The 19229-nt window shown below is 38.2% G+C and overlaps 4 protein-coding genes across 7 annotated transcripts; 2 read left to right on the top strand and 2 right to left on the bottom strand.

Moving 5' to 3' along the window:
• The first annotated feature begins 282 nt into the window (after nt 1-282).
• On the top strand, nt 283-3217 carry LOC112189418 (rac-like GTP-binding protein ARAC7). The gene is made up of 8 exons (XM_024328753.2): nt 283-702; nt 1001-1088; nt 1197-1306; nt 1568-1631; nt 1729-1793; nt 1887-1952; nt 2091-2197; nt 2886-3217. The coding sequence occupies exons 1-8, from the start codon at nt 604-606 to the stop codon at nt 2914-2916; spliced, it is 630 nt and encodes a 209-aa protein (XP_024184521.1). The 5' UTR covers nt 283-603; the 3' UTR covers nt 2917-3217.
• Nucleotides 3218-4136: 919 nt separating this feature from the next.
• On the top strand, nt 4137-6202 carry LOC112188881 (cyclin-dependent kinase F-1). The gene is made up of 2 exons (XM_024328113.2): nt 4137-4671; nt 5192-6202. Exons 1-2 carry the CDS (start codon nt 4186-4188, stop codon nt 6107-6109), a joined length of 1404 nt encoding a protein of 467 aa, XP_024183881.1. The 5' UTR covers nt 4137-4185; the 3' UTR covers nt 6110-6202.
• A 494-nt stretch (nt 6203-6696) lies between these two features.
• On the bottom strand, nt 6697-11026 carry LOC112183521 (disease resistance protein RPM1). The gene is made up of 3 exons (XM_024321906.1): nt 10567-11026; nt 7761-8452; nt 6697-7647 (listed from the first exon to the last, which is right to left on the bottom strand). The coding sequence occupies exons 1-3, from the start codon at nt 11024-11026 to the stop codon at nt 6697-6699; spliced, it is 2103 nt and encodes a 700-aa protein (XP_024177674.1).
• Nucleotides 11027-14821: 3795 nt separating this feature from the next.
• Nucleotides 14822-18683, bottom strand: LOC112186714 (protein starmaker). 4 transcript variants are annotated; one of them, XM_040514266.1, is made up of 3 exons: nt 18120-18683; nt 16199-16463; nt 14822-15375 (listed from the first exon to the last, which is right to left on the bottom strand). In XM_040514266.1, the coding sequence occupies exons 1-3, from the start codon at nt 18435-18437 to the stop codon at nt 14996-14998; spliced, it is 963 nt and encodes a 320-aa protein (XP_040370200.1). In that variant the 5' UTR covers nt 18438-18683; the 3' UTR covers nt 14822-14995. The 4 variants fall into 4 exon arrangements, with proteins under 4 accessions (XP_040370200.1, XP_040370201.1, XP_024180982.1 ...); XM_040514267.1 differs by having other exon boundaries at nt 18132-18683; XM_024325214.2 differs by having other exon boundaries at nt 16199-16451; nt 18120-18682.
• Nucleotides 18684-19229: the final 546 nt, after the last annotated feature.

Genomic DNA, 19229 nt, shown 5'->3' with positions numbered 1-19229 from the left:
TTAAACATAAAGCTATAATTATTACTATACTTACCAAAAAATTAAAAATCCATGCAGATGTTTTGTAGAAATTCAAGCTTTTCTAATAGGAAAACTCATTTTACCATAAATAATGTGAGGCGAAGTTGGAAGCCAGCAATAAAGGGAGCCAAGATGGCCTATCAAGCTTATAGGTACCGTTTGAGAAGGGGGCCCATTTTATCAAATTTCAAAAAAATATTTTATGGTTTTGATTTGAAATTTATTTAGGGGAACTGGAAAGTGCATAGGTTCAGTTAGGACCCTTTGACTAGAAACAAGAGAAGAGCAACTCTCTCTCTCTCCCTCTCTCATATGCTTCATTTTAAATCTTTCTTCTTGATATTCGAGTAAAACTTGGCCTATATAGCAGCACCTCACAGCTCAACATAAGCCAGTCACTGTTGTCTGTCTTAGCTCTGCTACTTCTTCTTCCACAAGCTATACTTCCTGTTCAACTTTTTGTTTGAATCGGTAGCCTCCTCTTCTGGGTTTCCTTAAAGGACATAACTTTTATTGAAGATTATACAAGTCCCAGTGCTTTTAGCTAAAGAGCTACTGTTTTGAATTTGTGGGGTTGAAAGAATGAGTGCTTCAAAGTTCATTAAATGTGTTACTGTTGGGGATGGAGCTGTAGGGAAGACCTGCATGCTAATTTGCTACACCAGCAACAAGTTTCCTACTGTGAGTCCTTAAATACCCATCTAAGAAATTCTCTTTCTTTCTTTAATTCTTGCATTTATGGATATTTCATGAGATTTCTGTTTTGGGTTTGCCTCAACTCCCAAAGTGGTTTGTTTCTTTAATTCAAATTTCTTCTCTCTTTTTGCTTATTTGTCTTGGGTACTGAAGTTTTACTGTATACATTGAGCTAAAAACCACAAAGAAGGTGAAAAGTTAATTTTACTGTATGTAATGAATGTTGAGATTGGGCTCGTAATTTAGTAATCTCTGTAAATCTCTGTTCTTTGTTATGTGGCAGGATTATATACCCACAGTGTTTGACAATTTTAGTGCAAATGTGGCTGTGGATGGAAATATTGTCAATTTGGGGCTATGGGACACTGCAGGTATTTTGGTTCTTTCTTCTGTAGTGCTTATTCTTGTCTTCAAGATTTGGAGTTGGTGTTTCGGCTAATTTTTTCGGTTTTGACTAAGTATATGTGTTTGGTTTAAAGGTCAGGAGGACTACAGCAGGTTGAGGCCACTAAGTTACAGAGGTGCAGATATATTTGTGTTGGCTTTCTCTCTAATTAGTAGAGCTAGCTATGAGAATGTTCTTAAGAAGGTACTGACATCATGGCCAACATCTTTTCTTTTCTTTTCACTGCACTTTTTCTTTAAAAGGTTCACTGCGCTTTATATGATCTTGGATCAAGCTGTAAAAAAAGTAAAGCCATTTCATTTCAAACTACTTTACTTTTACTCTGCAATTTAGGAGTTTTCAAATGGGGGAAATGCATCATTTTAAATCAATTATTGAATTGTGTTCTTCTGGTTTTAGTTTGATGTTCACTGACTAACTTCGTCCATTGTATGTGCTTCTCAGTGGATGCCAGAACTTCGCCGATTTGCGCCTAATGTTCCAATTGTCCTTGTTGGGACAAAGCTTGGTAGGCAACAATTTAACTTTTGCAAATTTTTTTCCCAACAAGTAATGCATTTAGAATTCATATTCTTAATGCCAAGCTTATATTTTCTTTGTATTAGATCTTCGTGAGGACATGCGCTATCTAGCTGATCATATGGGATCGAACATCATAACTTCTGCTCAGGTACTGATTTGTGTGTATTGGTTCATTTTCGTATTGTATTTTCATAAAAGCGTTACATTTATGTATAAGAAGCTCATTATGCTTAGTATACAGGGAGAGGAGTTGAGAAAGCAAATAGGAGCTGCAGCTTATATTGAATGCAGCTCTAAGACCCAACAGGTAGAGTTAAAGCCTAAGTTCTGGGGTTATTTCATGTCTAATCTTTTTAAAGGATATTCTCGAATCTAAAACTGTTAAATAGTGTCAAGTTCTTGTTTGATAAGACCACTGAGTGATGAACTCTACTTGATTGATTAGAATGTCAAAGCGGTGTTTGACACTGCCATCAAGGCTGTTCTTCAACCTCCAAGAAGGAAGGATATAGTTAAGCAGAAAAGGCACCGAAGGTCTGGTTGCTCATTTGTGTAAGTATTTCTTTCATCCCTATGATCTTTTCTGTTGCTCCAATGTCTTTTTCTCTAGGACAATAAACATGACAAGTATCCCCACCAGACTGATTTGTTTCATCAACCAGGTAACAAATTCATGTGAGAACATGGAAGAAAAAGTAAAAATAACTTCATTTACAATATCAAATATGCCAAAAGACCTAATAGGACAAAACTGGTTAGAATCTGTATCTTTCCTTCCATTAAATGCTTGCTTTTGTTAAAAAACAAAACTCCATTAAATGCTTTGATTGCTTCGGTTCATTGCCATAGTCTCTCCTGTGGTCCAAGGAACTAATATGAAAAGACATGAAGATACCAGGGTGTCAAATGTATGCCAGTAATGTCGGTGTAGTTAAATATGCTAAATTCTAGATCTTGGAAACACATGCAAATCTTCCCTAATCTAGGTTGAACACTTGTTGTTAGACACTTGATCTGTACTCCATTGCTGATACAGAAACTGCATTGAGAGGTTCTTTATAGTTTATACTTCATACTCAATAGTAAGTTGCAGATGCTTATCCTCTCCCAGAGTCACAAACCAAAAGATTTATAATCCCTTACATGAGTTCTTGAATGATAAGAAAGTATGATTGCAAATTTACCTCATATATAGTCTACTAAATTCACTGTAAGAAAAGTTCTGCTGTTTCCAATGCAGGAGCATTGTCTGTGGAGGATGTGACGCTTAGGATGAAGCCAGGCAAGCAAAGGAATTGAATGTTGTTTTGCAATTGCTGTAGGGGAGTTTACAGGCTTATTCCTGAAAGCTAATATATTCATTCTTATGTGTGTATTGTTCTAGTTTTAAGTATCATTGAATGGGATTTCTTTTGTCTACTTTGCCAACTACTGACTGGTGGGGAAAACGGGGGGAATTGTTCATTCTCTCATGTATTTGGTGTATGGTTGATTCCTAAATTATAACTAATTTCCATGACTACTCCCTCTTCCTAGATCATATGGCACTTTATATTGTTGTGGTTGTGTTGATGGACTTATAGTAGTCTGTTTTGTACTCCCTCTCCAAAACTTGTGACAAAGCCATTGCATCACTCACCCATCAAAGAAGTGGTGATTGCATATGGAAGTGGCACATGAAATGCATTCACGTTTCATTGTCTTGAAAGACCCTAATGAATAAGAACAGAAGGAATTAGATGGATCATAATGGCTGGGGAGGCATCTTTTTCTGTTCTGTTCAGAGACCAGACCAGGTAACTGACATTATTAATGTGGCAGTGGTCCTAATATGTGTGATGATCTTACTAGAAACGAGGCAGGTGAGCCTCCATTGACTATTATTTACCCACAGGATTTAAGCTTGCCTTGTCAAGTCCAATGGCAGAGTGCCAGAGTATGTTGATGGCTTCACCAGTAGTAGGACCCTAAATTTCAAACACTTCATAATTCACTAGGCTCCGACATAAGTTCCATACTTCCAACATAAAAGGACCAAGTGCAATCAAATTTGTGAGTTACTGCAAGACATATGAACATACAATTTTTTTGATATTTTTTTTTATTCAGTTACTGATCATATGAACATCATTTTGGTTTTTACATGCGCATAAATGGGTATCAAAATTATACAATTTGCATAATTTATTTATTTTAAATTTTCTCGAAACTATTTGAAGCAAGTGGGAAGCAAGAGAGAGCTTTTCACTCTCTTTCTTCATATTTTTGGAGTTGAAATTTTAAAATTAATTAAACAGGAAATTGTAGATCATATTAACCATGACATAGTCGTGGGAAGATGGTAATGAAAAAATTAGTGAATGAGCATAATTTTCCCCATCCGATCAAAATAATTCGTTCACTTCCCTTTAGGTGCGTTAGGGTCAAAGGTCATCCACAAAACGGTGCGTTTTATTCATTTACTCTTTCATAGCCTTTTTTTTGGTTACATAGTCCTTCTATAGCTTTGGTCAAGGAAAAACAATAGGAGACAGTTTGTGATGGATTCTCCACCGGCGAAGAGCTGGAGCATCCACACCCGACCCGAGATCATCGCCAAGTACCAGATCCTCAAGCGGGTCGGATCCGGCGCCTACTCCGACGTCTACCGCGCCCGCCGCCTCTCCGACAACCTCACCGTCGCCCTCAAGGAGGTCCACGACTACCAGTCGGCCTTCCGCGAAATCGAGGCGCTCCAGACTCTCCACAGCTGCCCCAACGTCGTCGTTTTGTACGAGTACTTCTGGCGCGAGGACGAGGACGCCGTGCTCGTCCTCGAGTTTCTGACCAGCGACCTGGAGACTGTGATCAGAGCGGCGAAGAAGAAGGAGGGCGGGATTCGCTGCGGCGAGGTCAAGAGGTGGATGCTGCAGATGCTGTCTGGGATCGACGCGTGTCATCGGAATATGATCGTGCATCGGGATTTGAAGCCGAGCAATCTGTTGATCGGGGAGGATGGCGTGCTCAAGCTGGCTGATTTCGGACAGGTAAAAATCGTGAATTTTTTTTTTTTTGTGGTTTTGATTTGAAAAGACTGAAATTTTATATTTACTGATGATGATGAAGTGAATATGGTGAAGTAGAGCTATTTTGGTTTGATAAACACAGGTTTTGATTTAAAGGTTTGCATTTAGGGGTTTGATGGTTTCATTTATTTATGACATATCTGATAGAGTGCTCCTCTGGCTCTGTCAGGAATGCTTGGCGTAGTTGTATGTAACTGATCGAAGAAGCATGAAGATTGATTTATTTGGATGTTTGGATCACAATGTTGTTTAGTTAGAATAGTATCAGAAATACTGCATCAATTGTTTCTGCAAACATTGGCTAGGAAGGGTTGGTATCAATTGTAATGAGAAGTCATAACGTATTAAGTGCTTTCAATAATACAATGATAAAAGGTGGGGCGAAAAAATCAGAACATTTGAACACTTGTGTACTTTATTACAGTATAACTGCGTTGGAATCCTATTTGTTATTTTCTCATTAGTATGTCTCCCTTTTTAGGCAAGGATACTGCTCGAGCCTGGATATGCTCCTGATGATGAAAACCGTGAAGCATATGAGCAGAGCTCCCAAAGTCAAGCCAATGCCATTCAACCACCTGAAGCAATTCCTGTAGAAGACAATTCATTTCAAGAAGGGTACAGAATTCGGGATGGAAGTATGAGCAAAGAAGAATATTTTAGGGTCTTAGATGAGGTCAAGGCAAAAGATTTTGACAAGGATACAAATTTTCCTGATGGAGATACATCTTGTCTAGCAACGTGTACAGCAAGTGATGTAGACGAAGAGGTTTTCAAGGCTTCTTATTCATACGAGCCAGAGGATGGTGGAGATGATAGAGTTGGTATGACATCCTGTGTTGGAACTCGATGGTTCAGAGCCCCCGAACTTCTCTATGGGTCAGTAGACTATGGTTTAGAGGTAGATTTATGGTCATTGGGTTGCATTTTTGCTGAGCTTTTTACTCTGCAACCACTCTTTCCCGGGAATTCTGATATCGATCAGCTCAGCAGAATCATCAGCGTTCTGGGAAATCCAACAGAGGAGATATGGCCTGAGTGTGATAAGCTTCCGGATTACAAGACAATTTCATTTAATAAAGTAGAAAACCCAATTGGTATAGGGACCTGTCTCCCCAGTCGTTCCCCGGGTGAAGTTGCTATGGTGAGCAGACTTGTTTGCTATGACCCAGCTAGAAGAGCTACGGCAATGGAACTGCTCCAAGACAAGTATTTCAATGAAGAGCCACTTCCAGTTCCCCTATCTGAGCTGCATGTTCCCCTCGAGAAGAGTGGGCCAGATGAGGTTTCTGGTGGCTGGCGTGATTACAATGATGTGGGTTCAGACTCTGATTTTGATGAATTTGCCAATGCGGAAATTACCGCCACCAAAACTGGTTCTTTCGTGCAGTTTTCTTGAGTGACATTAAGTGTTACTGGTGTCTATTGTTTCTATTGTTTGAAAGCTTTTTGGAGAATTAATATTAAGGAATCTTGATATCTACTTCAGTTGTCCAAACGAAAGCAGGGCAGTTCTACAAGTTTTTATTTTCACCCTCATTGAGGCCTTTTCTGGTGCCTTGATCTGGAAGTTCCGTGGTTGGAAAACCAGTCCCAATATCTCTCAGCGATTATTAAAGTTTGAAAACTTAAACAGCTCTTAAAGCTAACAATAGTTGGTCGAAAGCCAGAGAACTGGGCAAGGATAGCAGACAACCCCACCCCACCCCACCCCCCCCAAAAAAAAAAAAGGGGCTATTGATATGAAGGAAATAGACGAGCGCACACATTTTAACCAAAAAATGGAAACGTAACATTACACACGGATCAGTTTGCCCTATATATCTTATTCTAAAGGATAATATGACAACATCATAGACAATTTAAGGACTGAGTGCTGGTGTAGCTATTGCTTGTGTTCTTCAATCCCTTCAAGTTGGTTGACATCTTCCATCATGCTTGAGTTTATCGACCTCTCTTCCACAACTACCTACTGACAAAAAAGAGTCAAAAAGGTAACGCATGAACATCGCCAGAAAACTCTTCCTTGTAAAATTGGAGACAGGAATATGCTGGACCATCTGACGGTGCGGACAATTGAATAAGTTTATGGGGCATGTAATCCAGATCCAGCTTGTAGAGTGAACTAAGACCACGAATGCCATTTGGAAGAGAACTCAGATTCGGACATCTAGAGATGGTTAGCTCCCTAAGCCGCGGCATTGCTCCGTCGTCAAATGAAATGGAATTCAGCTCAGTAAATTGTTCCATTTTTAATATCATTAGACGCTTGAATGTACCAGCTGTGAATATCAACTTTTCCCCTTTGTAATAGTCCACCAAGTCAAGCTCAAGCAGATAAGGCAGAGCTTGAAGGAGCTCAAGTGGGTTAACGTTAGCCCTCAGCTCTGAACCATGTAAACCAATCTTCTCTAGCCTACTAAGCTGGAGAATCCACTTAGGTAGCCCTTCTAGGCGTCCTTCCAAATGTAGACCCTGGAGATAATGAGGAGGGGTTCGCATATGATCCAAATCAAGGAACTCCAGGCGTTCTGCTCTTATATCAAGTGTCGAAAGATGCTTCATTTCCTCAAGGGCAGTACATAGTTCTTTTCCATCTTGTGTTTCAAGATCTACCAATACCAAATTCCTAACATGTTTCAACTCTCCCAAGGCTTTTATGATTGTTCTGTTGTTTTTCACCTTAATCAGTGACAACCCGTGTATGGAAGATAAAGCTTTAATATTGCCAGCCAATAACATCACTCCGCCAATATGATTAGACGAGACTGAAAAATGGCGCAGATTCTGGAGTACACACATCTCTTTTTCTAGCAATTTGATCACCATGGTGTCTTCAAGAACTAAGGTCTCCAAGCATTGATACTTTCTTATGGACTTTGGAACTGTTGTATTCCTTGATCCCCGCAAACTCAAGTACTTCAAGAGACTGAGACCCTTAAAGGAAAATTCCTTCAAATTAGTTACTCCTTGCAAATCTAAAACCCTCAAATACCAAAGACCACTAAGGCATGCAAATGATTCAAGTTGAAAGAGTACCGCAGACTGACACAATCAGCTTTTAACATTGAAAGGCGTCGAATTTTCTCAAATGCTGGCCTAGTCCTCTGGTTCGGGTCAGACTCCAAAACGGTAATGAAATTCTCCTCTTTTGAAAGGATGTAATCACAGACATGGTGCAAAACAACACAACAACTCTGTAGTTGTCCATTGATTTCTCTTTCAGTGGCAAGAACCAGATTTCTGGAGATAAGTTCATTCAAATAACTTTGTGCAACATGCTCCATCGTAAGAGAGCGGGCATAACGTTCCGCAAGTCCTTCCGCAACCCATAAGTGAATTAGCTTCTCATGCTGGATGGTATAGTTGGGAGGAAAAATGCTCAAGTACAGAAAACAGGATTTAAGATGGTTCAGAATATCCATAAAACTCGACTGCAAAATATTGCTAACAATTTCAAGAATAAAGCCCGGTCCAGTTTTAGATCCAAGATTGTTATAAATATCCTCCCACTCTGCTTGAGTTTGTGGCTTCTCTGCTAGCAAACTACCGACTGCTGAAATTGCAAAGGGTTGGTTCCTGCACCATTGAAGAATTTTATCAGTACACTCCTCCACCTCGGGTTGCAAATTTCCTAGATGATTCTGGAGAACCTTCCTGGTGAATAGATTCTTGGCCGCTTCAGGTGACAACCCACTACTCAAATCATGGATATACTTGGGGGGAGAGAAAAGAGACGACACTAGAATTACGACAAGTTATTATCATCTTACTTCCAGGAGGACCATTTGGTAATGCTTTTATAATGCAATACAAATCCTGTTCACTCCAAACACCGTCTAAGACAACCAGATACCTCATTTGCTGCAGAAAAAGTCTCAATTTTGCTCCTGGATCATCGATTTCTTCTGTTTTGGAAAAAAGATTCATCACTGTTTTGGAACCAAACTGCAGACCTTCAGATGATAGAATTTGACTCATTTATGCTCATAATGTTGGTATCAATTTGACAACAGCTATGACTAGTGGGGTTCACACCATCTAGTGTTTGTCCAGGCAAGTTCTCATTCAAAGATTGAAAAGGTACTTAAATCTAGTCAAATTTTAAGGGTTTTAGATTTGGTAGGTGTACCTAATTTGAAGGAGTTTCCCAAAGATGTTGTTGATATCCTTCTCTTAAAGTACTTTAGCCTGAGGAAACATTGAAACAGTCCCACCGGCTATAAATAAACTTGTGTGTCTAGAAAACTTGGATTCTAACCTCACTAAAGTGACCAAATTGCCAGGAGATAAAGAAATTATGCCACCCTTTAGTGAATGACAAAAATGGTATCTTCAGAGTAAAAGATTTTCAAAAGTGTTAGAGATTTATTTGATTCCATCCAGAAGTTGTTACAGATTTCCAATCATGTTGTTGATCTCATGGTGCAAAACAACACAACAACTTCGTAGTTATCCATCAATTTCTTTTTCAGTGGTAAGAACCAGATTTCTAGCTATATGTTTATTAAATTAACTTTGTGCAACCTGCTCCAACGTCATTCCGCCGCATCTTGGGAGGAAAACTGCTCCGCATCCTATATCAAGTGTTGAAAGATGCTCCATTTTCTCAAGGGCAGTACATAGTTCTTTTCCATCTTGTGTTTTAAGATCTACCAGCCCCAAATTCCTAACATCTTTCAACTCTCCCAAGGCTTTAATGATTGTTTTGTTGTTTTTCACCTTAATCAGTCATAGCTTGCATATGGAAGATGAAGCTTTAATATTGCCAGCCTTAATATTTTAGTGAATTACAAAATGGTATCTTCGGATTAAAAGATTTTCAAAAGTGTTAGAGATTTATTTGATTTCATCCAGAAGTTGTTACCGATTTCCAATTATGTTGTTGATCTCATGGTGCAAAACAACATAACAACTCCGTAGTTATCCATCAATTTCCCTTTCAGTGGTAAGAGCCAGATTTATAGCTATATGTTTATTCAATTAACTTTGTGCAACCTGCTTCATCGTCATTCCACCGCATCTTGGGAGGAAAAATGCTCCGTCTCTTATATCAAGTGTTGAAAGATGCTCCATTTTCTCAAGGGCAATACATAGTTCTTTTCCATCTTGTGTTTCAAGATCTACCAGCCCAAAATTCCTAACATCTTTCAACTCTCCCAAGGCTTTTATGATTGTTTTGTTGTTTTTCAACTTAATCAATGACAGCCCGCGTATGGAAGCTGAAGCTTTAATATTGCCAGCCGATAACATCACTCCTCCAACATGATTGGGCGAGACTAAAAAATAGCACAGATTCTTGAGTACACGCATCCCTTCTTTGGGAAATTTGATCTCTATGGTGTCTTTAAGAACTAAGGTCTTCAAGCACTGATACTTCTTATGGAGTTTGTAACTGTTATATTCCTCAATCCTCGTAGACTCAAGTACTTTAAGAGGATGAGACCCTTAACGGAAAAGTTTTTGGGAAACTCCTTGCAAATCTAAAACGCTCAAATATTACAGTTTTCAAGTACCCATTCAAGCTCAGAATAAGACCAACTACCAAAAACCACTAAGGTATGCAAATGATTCAAGTTGAAAGAGTACCGCAGACTGACACAATTAGCTTTTAACACTAAAAGGCGTCGAATTTTCTCAAATGCAAGTCTAGTCCTCCGGTCCAAGTTAGACTCCAAAACGGTAATGAAATTCTCCTCTTTTGAAAGGATGTAATCACGGACATAGTTCAAAATAACACAACAACTTTTTAGTTGTCCATTGATTTCTCTTTTAGTGGCAAGAACCAGATTTATGGAGATAAGTTTATTCAAATAACTTTGTGCAACATGCTCCATCGTAAGAGAGCGGCATAACGTTCCGCAAGTCCTTCCGCAACCCATAAGTGAATTAGCCTCTCACGCTGGATGACATAGTTGGGAGGAAAAATGCTCAAGTACAGAAAACATGATTTAAGATGGTTCGGAAGATCCATAAAACTCGGCTGCAAAATATTGCTAACAATTTCAAGAATAGAGCCCGGTCCAGTTTTAGATCCAAGATTGTTATAAATATCCTCCCACTCTGCTCGAGTTTGTGGCTTCTCAGTTAGCAAACTACTAACCGCTGAAATTGCAAAGGGCTGGTTCCCGCAACATTGAAGAATTTTATCAATGCACTCCTCCACCTCGGGTTGCAAATTTCCTAGATGATTTCGGAGAACCTTCCTGGTGAATAGATTCTTGGCCGCTTCAAGTGACAACCCACTACTCAAATCATGGATATACTTGGGGGAGAGAAACGAGACGACACTAGAATTACGACTAGTTATTATCATCTTACTTCTGGGAGCACCATTTGATAATGCTTTTACAATGCAATACAAATCCTATTCACTCCAAACATCGTCTCAGACAACCAGATAGCTCATTTGCTGCAGAAAAAGTCTCAATCCCCGTAGACTCATGTACTTTAAGAGGATGAGACCCTTAACGAAAATGTTTTTGGGAAACTCCTTGCAAATCTAAAACGCTCAAATATTACCTTTTTCAAGTACCCATTCAAGCTCAGAATAAGACCAACTACCAAAGACCACTAAGGTATGCAAATGATTCAAGTTGAAGGAGTACCGCAGACTGATACAATTAGCATTTAACACTGAAAGGCGTCAAATGCATGAGTCATCCGGTCTGGGTTAGACTCCAAAACAGTAACGAAATTCTCCTCTTTTGAAATGATGAAATCACAAACATGATGCAAAACAATACAACAACTTTGTAGTTGTCCATTGATTTCTCATTCCGTGGCAAGAACCAGATTTCTGGAGATAAGTGCATTCAGATAACATGTGCAACATACTCTATTGTCTAAGAGGGGGCATAATGTTCCGCAAGTCCTTTCATAACCCATAAGTGAATTAGCCTCTGATGTTGGATGCCATAGTTGGGAGAAAAAATGCCCCAATACAACAAACATGGTTCAAGATGGTTTAGAAGATCCACAAAATTTGTCCATCGATGTCACTCTCAGTGGCAACAACCAGACTGGAGATGAGCTCATTCAAATAACCTTATGCAACCTCATCCATAGTCATTCCGACTCTTGGTTCCACAAATCCTACTGCAATCCATAAGAGAATTAGCCTCTGATGTTGGATGGCATAGTTAGCAGAAAAAATGCTGAAGTATAAAATATAGGGTTTAACCTGGTTTGAAAGATTCATAAAACGAGTCTACAAAATAGTGCTCAACGTGGAGCTCCTATCTACTGGAGTTTCAAGTTCATGACTAAAAAATGAAGAGCTGCCTATTCTCGATTGTGAGCCGCCTTGCGATTTGCTTGGCAGTGAAACTAGTTTGTTGATCAAATCAGTGTTTTTCACAACAATTTGTCAATTTCAGAGGAGAAATTGCGGCTTGCTTTGCAAGATGCGATAATTTTAGCAATTTTGTCATCGTCATCATTCTGTCGATTTGAACATCATCATCTAAAACTAGTTTATCCATCAACTTCTCAAGACGTTCTTCCTTTGCAACTTCGTTGTCGTCATTCGACTGCATAAACATGTCGTTGTCGTCGGTCTTAAAATCATCATCTAATACCAGCTTCTGCATCAACTTGTGAAGACCATCATCATCCTAGTAGAGACCATCTTAAGCATCAACTTGTCAAGAGGTTCCACGATATTAGAAGCTACCTTCTAGATTTGGTGTCTGTTTTCATAAATGCCACATTCGAAGTCAATTAGATAGGCCCGCATCACCTTCCAAACTCTTTGGACTCGTTTTACATCATCATGGAGATGAGTTCAACATGTGAAATTTTGGTACTTTCACCCTCCACCGTTTAATGAATAAAAAATATAATATCTTCGGAGTAAATATCTACAAATGTGTTGGAGATTTATTTGTTTCCATTCAAAACCTTTCACTCATTAAGCTGTCAGTGATTTTGATGTATGAGTATCTACAGAAGCAACATTCAAGCCTGAGAGGAGTGTTCAAAGCCCCCCATATCTCAATAACTATGTTAGAAAGTAGTGCAAGATATTTTTGTTATCATTAGTTTCCTTACTAGTAGGACTCTTGTTCTATTTAAATTAGCGATATTGTAAGACTCTTTGGATGATTTCCAATATATTGAATACAAAAGTGCAGCTTTGACAATATATTGTAAGGTGTTGTTCCTTTATTCTGGTATGATGTTTTGTTGCTACAATTTGTGCTTCCGGAGTGTCATCCCCATTAGATTTCCAAACATGTTTTTGATCTCATCCGAAAAATTTCAATTATTAGAAATGTTAATCTCACGAACATGTTTAAAAACTAGATAAGGCTAGGTATTCGCTCACCTTCATCGGGGTTCTAGACCACAACCAAATTTATTTCAATTTTTAATATAGGTATCTTGTTGTTCAAACTTTTAAGACACCAAGACTATCACACAAGCAACTACAACAGTGTAGAGTGACCTGTCCCAGAAAATCATCCATGAGAAAGGAAAAGATTTGGTCGAAAGAAAACTAAAAAAAAGTTAGGGTAGAAAGTTGTGGCTTGAAATCACATTAGAGATTAGTTTCCTGCCAACTAGCTAGTAGCTACCCACAATTCCGTAAAGACTATGAAGTAAGAATTCAAAAATTCATTATTCATGTTGAAATAATCATTCCTCGTATGTAGCTCATTGAACCAAATATTTCTCTTTTGACAAATAAGGGCTGGCACTATGGACCAGATTTTGATCCGTATCACTCCAGATTTGTGATTATTTAACGGGGTAGGATGGAAAATTTGATCCGTTAATCCATCAATGGTCCGGATTCGTTAATTCATTTATTTAACAGATCAAACACTATTTAGATTGATTCGATCAATTAATGATCCGGTCCGTTTTTATAATAATTAAATATTATTTTCTAAAATATTAAATATAAAATATTTAGAATACTTATTAGTCTTAAATTTAAAATAAATGTCTGCTCACCTAAGGGACAGTTTCTAAGGGACTGTGAAGGACAAGTGAATCTGACGGCTGAAAATAAATGCATAGTTTTAAGTTGTTATAGTTTATGCTTTTATATTTAATACATGTGGTTGAGATGCATTTGTCCATCACAGTCCCTTAAAATTGTCCCTTAGGTGAGCAAATCTGATTTAAAATAATAAACATATATTTCCTACTATAAATGGAGGCTCTCTTTTGGTGTCAAAGGGTTTCACCAAATTTTAAAGTACCTATAATACCCTTCAATAACATAATTATCAAATTAAGTTAAGAATATAAATAGATAAAAGTGTAAAAATGTAATTAGTCAAACTACCATTATTTTATGTCTAAAAAATAAACAACAACTATTCTTTTTAGTCAATCTATTTTCCATTAACATCATAATATCACCTGCGAGAAACGCGGGCACGTTGCTAGTATATATATATATTATAACAAAAATTTTGAGAAATCTAAAGGACGTAATCTTTTTAATTAAGCTTCCAATATTTGGAATATAGGAATATGAAGTGGAAGCTTATTTATGCCTATGTTTTTTTTGTTCTCTTATCTAAAAACATCAATGAAGTATTGCTTTGAAAATTTAGTATTTTGGTTAACTTAGTTTATCGTTACAAGGAATATTTTGGTTATGTAATTCAATTTTTGACGAAATTTAGTATACTTTTCGTTTTCTTTTAATATTTTAGTAATGTTTCATGAAGTATAATGAGAATTTAATATTATTTATTAAAAATTTTAAAATATTTAATTATTATAAATGGATCAGATTAGCGTATTGAATATCTATTAATCCGCCAGATACGAATTTAGATTAAGCCATTAACAATCCGCCGGGTTATCTGATCAGATCATATTGAAAATTTTTATTACTAAACTTATTCAAATTTAAATCTGTTCACTCTAAATCCAATCCATTTGCAGGTCTAGCTAGCACAGCTTAAAACCTATTTATGGTTTGATTTGATTCGGTTTTGATAAACTGAGTTGTCAACCCAAGTGACTAGTAACGGGTGTTACTTCGTCCCGTTCTCAGAGATCCATCAAGAAAATAGATCGGAAGTACCTGTTAGAGCGTTTGATTATAGATGAACAGTTCTAGCAGCAAGGAAAAAGATTGAGAAGATAAAACAATATATTTCCTTTTTCTTTTAAGTAAAACTAGTATCTTGTTGACGGTGAAGTTTGCAAAACCAGTTCCGTTCCCAATATTTATTTTTGCAACAAATTAACAAGAGTACAGAGTTCATATAGGAAAAAAGGTGAAAAAGGAAACAAAACCTAACAGTCTATAGCTGGCTTATCGCACCGGCTGCTGATTGTAGTGATTCTTCTCTTTTTTCTTTGCTGAAGCTAGCCTAGCATTCCTGGCAGCAGCTTCACTTGCAGCAGCTCGGGCTGCAGCATCCATTTCCTTGCTTGATTTCTTCTTCTTCATAGATGCCACTTTCTTTAGCCGCTCTTTAACATCACCAGTTGACGTATCTTCCACCTTCTCGGTTTCAGTGGTTTCTTCTGCTGCTGCATTTCCAACGCCATCAGGCTGGTCCTGGGATTCTCTCGACTCCTTCGATGACTTATCCTTCTTTTTCTTCTTTTTGGCACTTTTGCTCTCCCCAGAGGTTTCCTTCTTGTCTATGTCACCATTTAGGTTCTCTAATTTCTTCTCTTGGGCGCCATCTGCATGTAAAGGTAAGCCAAACCTTAGATCATTGAAGAACAAAACACCAACTGTATATGATAAAATCTGATGAAAATTGCAATGAAAGGGTCATTCTTCAGTGGAAGGACCAACTTTGATGACAGTCCCAAAATGGAATTAAGACAGAAGCCAAATGTATTGTTTGTCAACTTTAAAAAAATGACAACTTATCATATATATAAAGGTAGAAACCAGATGGTAACTGTGTGTTTCAAGAATGTGGCGAAAAGTCAAACAAAGAAGAGACAAGATAGTAATAGACCAAAATTTCAATTTATTACAGGCAGTGAAAGGCAATCATCAATAATCTTTTTTATAACCACAGAACTTTAGCATGTTGAAGTGTCAAATGAAGTATTTAATCTTCTGGAACATAGACACTCATTTTGACTACGAATCCACAGTTAAAAAACAAGAACCAACCAGCATGCATAATGTTCAAGACTTTAGCATGTTAGTGTTAAATGAAGTGTTTAATCTTCTGGAAAATAGACACTCATTTCTGACTACGAATACACAGTTAAAAAACAAGAACCAACCAGCATGCATAATGTTCAAGACTTCAGCATGTTAGCGTTAAATGAAGTGTTTAATCTTCTGGAAAATAGACACTCATTTCCGACTACAAATCCACAGTTACAAAACAAGAACCAACCAGCATGCATAATGTTCAAGACTTCAGCATGTTAGTGTCAAATTAAGTGTTTAATCTTCTGGAAAATAGACGCTCATTTCTGACTACGAAACCACAGTTACAAAACAAGAACCAACCAGCATGCATAATGTTCCAAGACTACATACCTCCAGATTCAATGTGGCCACTGGTCTCATTTTTGCCAAGTCCTAGCTCAGCAAGAACTGCATCCAGTTCTTCAAGTCCTTTTTTCTTCAGTTCCTTCTTAGAAAGCTGCCTTTCTGTATCCTTAGGAGCTGTAGAAGCTTCAGCTAGCTTCTTACCTGTCTCAGTTTCAACTGGTGCTTCAAGTTCGTTATCATGATCCTCGTCCACATCATCATCAACATCATCGAGACCTTCCTCTTCACTGTCACTTACCTGGAATCCAGGCTAAAAATTAAAATTACAGAATCTAACCAGTCTTAAAAGCAATATATATACTTGTGTATTTAGTAATATTAACTGTCCTGATAGTATATTTGGTAATACTTTCATTCTGTAATTTACAATAAAGTTGACTCGGTGTTAAAACAAAGATGGGCGTGACAACCAACTTTTATCTTACTTATAAAACCATCCTAACTATTGGTCAAAACAAAACTAAAACGTGGAGGAATTGGGTTGAGTTGGCATGAACAATTAACAGGCATACCACATTTAAAACAGATAGGCTTGACACTGCATGATTTATGTTATGCAATGCCAACATCCTATAAGTCGTGCCAAACAAGGATGGGCACATCACTGGTTCTGGCATGCATAAGTCTGTTTAATTTGCAACAGATTACGACAAAAAACGTTGAAGGCATGAACACAAAAACACAGCACAAGTAGAATTAGGAACAAGCACAACACAATCATGAATTTGCTAGATGCCTTTACCCATTTCGTGCCTAACACAACAGAACTTGAATGTTTCCATTTTAAATGATGATTTGAGAGTAAGACTTTCCTTTTCAGTTATTTTCCATTGTCTAAACATCCTGATCCCAGATGTTATTCTGCCATGAAATGACATTATAATTCACAGACCAAAGACCAGCTAAGCTACTCGTAAGGCCGTCCCCAAGCTCAGACTATCAATTTTATTAATCCTACGACAAAATTATTACATATCACATATCCATGATCACAGAAACAAAAAATAAACGAGTACAAGGTGACATATGTTCATGTTAGGCAGGTAAATGTATTAGTTAATCGTTTCTGTCTTTTGATATAGGCAGAAGAACACATGTCACCCAGCTGCACTTTCCCCAATACCGAAAGATGATGTATGCTTGTTGAAATGACATCACAGGTAGAAAACTATGAGTCAATCATCGACACCTGCCTACTCAGACAATGTCTGCGTGTCGACGGGATACCTATTATGGACAATCCATGATACAGAAAAGATCTAGCTATTTCTAACAGCATAAGGAAATATAATTAAGCGAATTCAAGGTAGCAATAAAAACAAAATTAAATGTAACCATAAGGGCGGCAAACAACCTAGTCATAGCATCAATAATGCAATCATCTACCACATGTAGACAAAATGTAGTTGATTGTATCCCTTTGCAGAGAATGCAACTACGTTTGGACTTTCAAAGATTCATTTCTACTACCATTAACTCGCATCTCTAGAACCGTTAAACTTTTGTTTTATCCGACACTATCTTTAAACATAATAACCAAATGATCAAAACTAGGCAAGATATCCACAGAATCATCAGATACGAATATCCAATGAATGCCGTAACTCCTCTCAAATAATATCATCAAAATACTTTCATCAACCATCATGCTGTCCAAAACGAAAAACAACTACAATCAAGTGGTCTATTCATCGAATACCACTGACATAACAAACAACCTAATCCACACATCCTATCATGCATTTCCCCTCACCAAATCTCTATAACTGCAGTGTCATCTCAATTTCGCAAAATCAATTTCCTACCCTAAACACACAAATAAACCTTATATGTAGTGCATGTTTTCCATTACTACCATTCAAATTAAGATCATGAAAAACCAAAAGCAACTGAAAGGGTAATATACCAAATCACCGACCTCCACATGCTCAGGCTCCAGCTCACTCTCCTTGTGGTCCTTGGAGTCACCGCCGGCCCAGCCCAATTCCGGCGGCGCAGTAGTCGCAAAATAGTCGTCATCATCCTCGTCATCGACATCGGCCCATGACTTGACGGTGAGCGGAGCCGGGGCCCAATAAACCTCCTTCTCCGGCTCGGCCTGACCGCTCTTCCCACTCTTTGACTTATCGGACTTCTTCTTCTTCTTCAAGCTCCCCAGCGCCGCAAACACGTTCGTGCTGTTCAGCACCACCGACTCGTCCTTCCTGCTCCCGCCTCCCGCCATTTCCTTCTCCCCGCTCCGGCCTTATCCGAACACCGGTGAGGTTCTGCAATCGGAAATGAGAGAGAGTGAGAGTGAAAAGCTAGGGTTTGGGGGATTTGGATTGTGAGGATCTGAAACGGCGAAACGGTGACGTTTTGGGAGGACTTAGGGGTGAAGGGTGAGAGACTCGAAGAGTCTCAGAGAGAGAGAGAGAGAGAGAGAGAGCGGTGGTGGTGGTAATGAGATTTTGAGAGCTGTGTCTGTGTGTGAATCTGTGATGGGCCTTATAAACGGATCCAGGTGGTCACAGGAGTGTGGGATTTGGGCTGTGGGTGAAGCCTGGCCGTTGATGTCTCTGAGAGAACGGCTGTGATGGGGTGGATCCTAGTAGGAGATGAGAGGTATTTGGCTTGCATGCAGGTGATTATGACCCCACTAGCTGAGTGTGTAACTGATCAAAAAGATTTTTTTTTTTTAATCTTTTTTTTATGAAGGTTTTTATTTTTGGATTTTGTTATTAATGTGTTCATATTTGGGTCATTGAAAATTTTGGATATTATTTTACCCTAATATTTAATATTTAAGAAAGTCCATGTTAAAACAGGTACTAATGTTGAGTAACACCTTATTCGTTTCATTATTAAAGTAACAGTTGATCAGTCATGATCACCTGGTCACCTACTGACCAAATATTATTTGGTCAGTCACCGTTTGATTGATATCGGACGATTGACAGCTAAGTGATGAAATCTGAGATGAGAGCTGTCAACCGTCTGATCTCAATCGAATGGTGACTGACCAAATGATATTTGG

This window comes from Rosa chinensis, chromosome 2 (genome assembly GCF_002994745.2).
Source record: "Rosa chinensis cultivar Old Blush chromosome 2, RchiOBHm-V2, whole genome shotgun sequence".
Classification (NCBI taxonomy): domain Eukaryota; kingdom Viridiplantae; phylum Streptophyta; class Magnoliopsida; order Rosales; family Rosaceae; genus Rosa; species Rosa chinensis.
This window is presented reverse-complemented; position numbering and strand designations above follow the sequence as displayed.